The sequence below is a fragment of the Fundulus heteroclitus genome, chromosome 19, assembly GCF_011125445.2.
Source record: "Fundulus heteroclitus isolate FHET01 chromosome 19, MU-UCD_Fhet_4.1, whole genome shotgun sequence".
In the NCBI taxonomy this organism is placed as follows: Eukaryota; Metazoa; Chordata; class Actinopteri; order Cyprinodontiformes; family Fundulidae; genus Fundulus; species Fundulus heteroclitus.
The window spans coordinates 27,000,740-27,008,286 of NC_046379.1; the positions used below are offsets into that span (position 1 = coordinate 27,000,740).

The 7,547-nt window shown below is 40.4% G+C and overlaps 1 protein-coding gene across 1 annotated transcript; it reads right to left on the reverse strand.

Annotated features, from left to right (window-relative positions):
- Positions 1-511: 511 nt before the first annotated feature.
- On the reverse strand, positions 512-6,296 carry emx1 (empty spiracles homeobox 1). The gene is made up of 3 exons (XM_012872125.3): positions 5,700-6,296; positions 3,810-3,994; positions 512-1,492 (listed from the first exon to the last, which is right to left on the reverse strand). The coding sequence occupies exons 1-3, from the start codon at positions 6,046-6,048 to the stop codon at positions 1,325-1,327; spliced, it is 702 nt and encodes a 233-aa protein (XP_012727579.2). The 5' UTR covers positions 6,049-6,296; the 3' UTR covers positions 512-1,324.
- Between the last annotated feature and the right edge of the window lie 1,251 nt (positions 6,297-7,547).

The window sequence follows — 7,547 nt, forward strand, 5'->3', positions numbered from 1 at the left end:
CGAAATGAAATTACACACAGACAGGCTTTTTACTGACTGGGTGCCTTTTAAATAATCGCAATGGATTTTATTCAGCTGTCTGACTACAGGACGCTGATCGCACACGTTCAACACACTGTTCTCTGCTTATTTGTAAGGAAAGTTTGGATACCCCATATTAATTTCCTTCTATTTGACAATGATGATCTGCTTTGCCTCAGCCCACCACATAAAAAAAAAAAAAAACGTGACAAATTGAATCAGTCTGGCACGGCTCTGCCTCCCCTGATCCTCCTGAATCCGTATCCCTGTCGGCACCTGCGTGGCACGGAGCTCTGAGGGTTTTCCCACCAGTAACACCGGGCGGCGGCACGTTTCACTCTAACCTGCACACGCAGCCGCTCAACAGTATAGAGCACGAACCTCAGGAGGGAAATCTGTAGCCGTGGGAGCTGCTGGGAATGAAATCCGGCACATGGAGCGGCTCGATTAAAACAACACACAGCCACCCACACCCATGCCAGAGGAACACTTTTCAAAAATGTTTTTTATTTCCAAGCCCTCTGCTTGTAATTACATGCTGTGCTTTGAAACGTGCGTCTCCATACATGCCTCGTGAAATCGCCAACAAACCAGGGGACATCATCTGTCCCATCGTCAAAGACGTCGACGATGGGACTCAGCTTGCCCCGACGTCAGCTTCCCGTCTGCTGCCCTAGGTTCCCCGCACAGCTGCTCCTCTGGGAGGAATCTTCACCAGCAGGAGAACCAGGCGCTTGGAACCTCCCGAAAAACACAAAGTCAAGAGGAGCTTGGGTCTTTGAGATCTTTTCTTCCGTTCACCAGCACTGAAGGAATCAGAGATGCAGCCTAACGACAAACGCTTTATTTTTCAGGGGTGAATTTGTTTTGGCGCGGTTCACAGCTGAAAGAGTGAAGGATGGACTCTAAGATTTAAATGATCTAAGTGGATATTTCGGGGGGGGAGATGATAAAACGATTAGCTTCTTGTTAAAACGACCTTCATTACTGGCCTATGTACAAAAAAAAAAAAAAAAAACCCAAAACAAAGTAAAACAAGCACCATGGTAAAGTATGACTTTCCTCCACAGCCATGATGAAAGGATGCTAGGATCTTCCCTGGTCCTCTGCTGTTGAGCACGGATGTCACGGAGCGAGATGTCCACACTCACTGGGTGGACCACCTCGATGAAGACGTGTAGTGATCACGTGGAGTCCTCGGGTCTCCCTCTAATGAGTCTAACAACGCTTAATAATGTTACATAATAAATAGTGTTGGTCCTCTGATGCGTCAGAAGTTTGGAGCAGCTTGGCCCGGGGCTTTTCAGTCCTCCGAGGTCACGTCGATGTCCTCGGAGCTGGCCTGCTTGGTGGCGATGCGCCACCTGTTGATGTGATGGTTCCCCTTCTTCTTCTGCTGGCTGTCCGGGCCCTCTTCCTCCAGCTTCTGCCGCTTGTACTTTGTTCGTCTGTTCTGGAACCACACCTTCACCTGAAGAGGGGAGAACAGGCCAGTCAGAGGAAATCTCCATTTGCTTTAGAAATTGATTCTTTTAGTGAGTTTGGATTTAACCCCACCCCACAAGGGATAGTTGTTTTAGAAAATGGATGGATGGATGGATTTAACCCCTGGGGGTGAAAAGTGAAGCACTTTTTGTTTGGTGCATAAAAAAATAAAGCACTTTTTTTTTTTGCACCAAACATTAAATAATCTTTAGTTAATTTACCAAACTGGATGTTTCTCTAATTTTTAATCTACCGTTTTTTTAAAAGCTTCTTTTTAATAGCCTTTCTGTTTCTCAGCTCAGGTGTCAGTTTTCATCATAAGGATCACATTAAATGATGTCTTCACGGATATTTTCCTATAGGTCCTGGGGTTAATACAGGGTAAATATAAAATAATTTTCATGGGATCCAGAATTTGCTCTGTACACCAAAGAAAAATAAATGATTGTCCAAAATTAAGAAGACATGATCAGTTAAGATTTTCCAGAGATGATCCTTTTTTATGAGCATTTGTCTCTGTCATGCTTTTACAGCGTCTTCATCAAAAAGTTTAAATTTTTATATTTTTATCTTCATTCTGATCTTTTTTTATTTAGGTTTTTCATTTTTTTGCCTTTACTCATAATTTTTTATCTAATTTTACATTTTGGCATTAGTTTTTTATTATTATTATTATTGTACTCCTATAGTTATTTTTTTACCTCGCATTGTTTTGAGTGTTTTAATTGGATGTTAGAGATTTTCCCTTTATTCTGTTAATTTTTATTTTAAATGCTAATGTTTTTTTACTCTTGTTTTTGTTGTTGTCCTTTATTGGTTTTGTATTTTTATTTGACTGGTTTCATTTTATTCTGATCTCTTCTGATCATTTTTAAAATGTCTTGTGTTTATGTTTTTATCTTTTCTGTCTTTTTTATAGGTATATATGTTTTTTTTATTTGAGTTTTGCTGTTTTTTTCTATGTGCATCTTAATGTTATTGCAATTATTACATAAATAAAGTAATATTGTTCTTGACTGAAAAAGAAATTCAACCATAAGTCTGTATAAGGTCTGTTCTAATTGACAGTTCTGTGGGCCAATTAGACCTAAACATCAGTATTTCTTACTATTTACTTTATTAAGGAACAAAGCCACTAAGATCAATGTTATTGTTGTGAATAGTGTAGATAGAGAGACATAGAATATAGTGTAAATAGAAAATAGATCCCTGGTATTCAAAACAGAGGACGTTTCAGAATGAAATAAAAAAAAATCTTCATTGGGTCAGTCTTTAAAAAACAAATGTATAATCTTTTGTTTGATTTATTATCTTATCTTATTTTCCCCTGGCAATACTGACATCTATGATCTAGACGTAATGATTTGCTCTTGGTTTTCTTGCATAGCTATTATTAGTTTCTCAGTACATTGCAGACGGGAACATTTTTTCAAAAGCTTTTACTGAAGAGTACAGGCTGGCAAATACACATTTTTTAAGACAACAGATTTTTTTTTTAAGACCACAACTAAATCCCTTGCAAAGACACATCATATATGTACCTTGTTATATGCTTGTCAAATTCAAAGTTTTAATAACTGCTAAAAATCGGGGACATAATTTTAGAGCCTCGGTGTCAGATGAAATGTTCTTTTTAAACTTGGGTCAGACCTGCTTGTGATTACTGTCCCCCACAGCGCTGTGTGCGCAGAGTTTGCTGAGGAGGTGCTGCTTGTCTGGTATTAGACTTGGAGAGACATTAACATTTGTGAAACATATTTTCACTCTGCATCTTCTTGCACAAAATGTCATGTGTTCCAGCTTATTGTTTATCACACCTCTCACACTAATGAACTATTAAACATGGTAGAGTAACTGCCAGAGGCCAGTATTGTCTATTATGAGTCAAATATTTCTATAATTTCTCTGTTCCCCGGTGTGTAAAATCTGAGATGGAAGAAATAAAACCGAAATGGTTGTGTGACTGTTACCTCTGCATGACGCACAGACTGATGCACGTTTGAACCCAAATGGGCTTAATTTCGGTACCCTATTGCTGTATGAGGCGCTCTTAATAAATAAAGTTAATTGTATCAACCAGACATTTAACACCGATTTATGGATTTTTAAAAAGCCTGTTATTTAAGTTTTAGCACTAATTTGAGCAACAAAGTGAACTCGTTTAAACGTGTTTCCTTCTGTAATAAACTGAATGAGTGATGGATCTTAAATTATTTTTCTATTCCCCCGAACCTCAATGTTAGCTTAAATTATATAAGATAAAAAATATATATAAAAAAAAACAGAGTGTAGACCAGTCTTACCTGAGTTTCGCTCAGACTCAGGCTGTTGGCCAGCTGCTTCCTCTCGGCTCCGACCACGTAGTGGTTCTTCTCGAAGGCTCTCTCCAGGCGCAGCAGCTGCGACGGAGAGAAGGCCGTCCGGATGCGCTTGGGTTTCCGGGCGAAGGGCCCGTGGAGGAGCAGGCTGTCCTGGGACACGTCGTTGCCTGGCGGCAGAGTGAGAACACGACACTTGGGCTAAATACGCCAGAACCTTAACCTTGTGTCCAGGGCTCGTTGGGGTTATAGCCTATAAATCATGATTAAATGATGGAGGGGAAACCGAGGCATCATAAAACTTCCTCGCATAAATAGTTCTGTAGCTATAAACTTTGTTAATTGTGAAATAAATAATCTATAATAATCTCATCCTCATCATCACTCATCCATCATTCACCAGAACAGAACCGGTCCCCCGTCACTTTGCGCTCCTGCTCCCACTTGCTTCATGGCGCGGCCCATTTACGGACCAGCCTGTTTACAATAGTGCTTTTCTCTTGCCTCCCTCGCAAGTCGTCCAGTTTTTTAAGGGCTTAAATTGGTGGTGTATATATATATATATATATATATATATGTATACTATTTTAATCTATTATTATTTTTAAATAGTGTCATGGGTTTTCTAGGAAAACAGGATTATGTAGTGTGAGCAACATGAGATTACGGGGTTATAAACATGAGAGGATGTCCAAAATGAACGCGTAATTGCGTCTGAAAGTGATCCAGCTGGGCAGATCAAGTATTATTGTCAACTCATTTGTTAAAGCTGAATTTGTGTTGGACCTGCAGGCTAAAAAGTCTAACTTCAAAGCAAAATCAAAGGCCAACCGTAAACAGCCACTTGATGGAACGACGGAAACACAATGTGCTCTTGGTACCGGAGACACTCTTTGGTTTGGACGTGTTGCTGAGATTATTTTTGACATGGTATTTCACCCTTTATGTAGTCTTTAAAGGTTCAACCTTTAAACACTACGTCTAAGTCTTATTTAACATCGGCTTTTTTTTATCTTAATTGAAATCCAAAATCTCGAAATTGCGCTGAGTCTGTGGAAACGGAAATAAATAATATAGCACCGTAAATTAGTCAGACTACCTGGAGGACAGGAGTATTGTAAACGTTGTTTTGGCTTTAGAGGGGGAAATATAAAATAAAAATTTGATGTAATTGTGTAATACGAATTCAATCTCATTGAAAATTAATGCCATTTCAAAATGCAAAATCTATTACTATCTCTCCTTATTTTTCCGCATTAATTCCCATTAATGAATCCGGATGCCTATCCGTGTGAAAGCGGGCACAACTCAGAAACAGGATAGTCTTTTTTCTATTTTCTCTTTCTTTCTTTCTTTTTTTGTTTGTTAATCTGTTTATGGCAAGATTAAGAAAATGCAAAATAGAAAACAATATATTCGATATCCCTCCACAAATTTTAACAGACTTTGAATACTAAAATATTAAAATATGTTACGGGTAATTATGTAGGCTATAAACTGCTGCATTATTGTTATCATTATTAGTAGCGGTAAATCTGAGTGGTAGTGTTTTACAGAGAATGTCCCTGACACGAGAAGCGTTACACGAAATAAATTAATTTCCCCCCGCTGTGATTTAAGAGGTGCAGCAGCTTCCAGGTCTCGGCAACGCTCCTCTGCCCTCAGCGCTGTTTCATTTAACCTGGTTAGATGTCTTCATGAACACCAAACCAACAAGAATCACTCGCCGTAAAAAAAGTTTAAATAAATAAATAAAACAAGGTTATCTAAAGGAAATAGTCTCCTACGGGTCGACATCTTTACGCACAAACTTATTGGTTGCGCCCACCCAAAGTCCCAGCGCGACCTCTCTCCCGTCTCTTCTTCTGGTCGTACCTTGAAATCTGTGTCCAAAAAATCTGTTCCGTAACACCCAGGGGTAGAAGTTGAGCGGGTCCCGATGTTGCGTGCCGAAGAAGTGCGGGTGCTGTAGGTGGGAGCCCCCGAGCTGGTGCGGGGCCACGGTGAGGGACGGGTGGTTCACCGTCTCCGGGAACACCAGTTCTGGGCTCTGGTAGAGAGGCCTGGCCGGGGGAGCCTGATAACCGTTCATTAAGGCATCTGTTGTCGGGTTCGAGTAGCTCAAAGCCGTCGGCCGGATGGGATCCTCGGCTTGCAGGGGACTCTCTTTGGCGACCAGGGACTCTATCGTGAAGCAGCGCTTCCCCGCAGAAGAGAACATCATCTCTGGGCAGGAATAACACGCAACAGAAAGTGGAAAGTCGTTCCTAACGTCCTCTCGCTGTTTAGAGTTGCATTATGACCGAAGATGGTGGGGTGTCCAAGGGATGGAATGTGACACGGAAGGAGGGGGGGATCTCCTACACAATCTAGCCCTCTGAAGATGCTGCTACAAAACTCAACAGTGCTGCAAGTCTGTGCGCTCCCAGAGGGCGTCTGTGTACAAATGCGCACCGAGAGGAGGGAAAAAAAGCACCCTCAACGCTCTCCCAAGTGGCTTTACGCTATAGGAAGGGAGCTGATTGGACCGGAGCTCCTGCCAATTGGTCTCCTGAAGTACCTGCTCCAGAGATCACAGGAGCCCGGGCCAGCTTAGTTACAGAGGCACGTCGAGAACACATGTGTTCAGCCAATTAAGGGCTCATTGTGGCGCACATCCAGGCGTAATATGTGTTTTTTTTTCTTCTTCTTGCTGAACGCGGGAGCAGTCCACCGTGGCAGCGAGAAAGCGGTTTCAGTGGAAATTAAGAATTGCTATTTGGCGGGGGTCAGTTTTAAAAGCTTTAGTGACGGGAAATGAAAGGTGACTCGGTAGAACGGCTTAAACATTAAATCTGACTCATTGTCGCCCTAAGGTGACATTCAAAACTTATATATATATATATATATATATATATATATATATATATATATATATATATATATATATATATATATATATATATATATAGTTAGTTAGCCTATACTGGAACAGAAATAATAATTTTTGTGCCACTTTTTCAAGGTTAATACAACATGCTTTGGCTACATTAGCGCAAAGTCAACTCAAACATAATGTGTCCCGTGCGTAAATGTAGCAGCCTGTCGGTTTTGCTCTTCATTTTCCATCTGCAAATTGAGTGCGTGAGAAGTTATTGCATACACCCTAAATGTGCTAGGTTCAAACCTAGCAGCTAAAATTGATTTATTTTGGGTTTTGGGTATGCAGAGAATGGTTATTTTAGTGACACATGGTTGGCTCGTAGGTTTGAGTCAGGCTTTCAGTGCAGGGGACTAATACCTAACGAGGCTGCCAAAGAGAGGACTGAAAAAAACGAGTCATTTTTTTGGGTTTTAACTGTTTTTCAGGTTTCTTCTGCGTTATAGTGAACCAACAAATAATAGAGGACAACCCCCTCAAGACTTCCTGCGGACAAACAATAACGTTTGGAGAAGAAAATCAGCTCTTGTTGTATAACCAGTGATCTTATCTTCGTTCTCGGTGCACACTAATAAAACCAACCGTTAGAACGGAACCAATAAAAATCTCGAAACTATTTGCGCTAATTTCATTTAGGTGGTTTCAATATGTTTCTGAGAAGAAAGGATGCACGTTAAACTGCTCAATGATTCACGCAAATTAGTCACATGCCGACGATTTTATAGTGTGTTTAATCAACTAAATCTGTTAAATTCTAAATAAATGTTAAGGTTATTTTTCTTAGTAAGAGCTGCTTGTCAGGG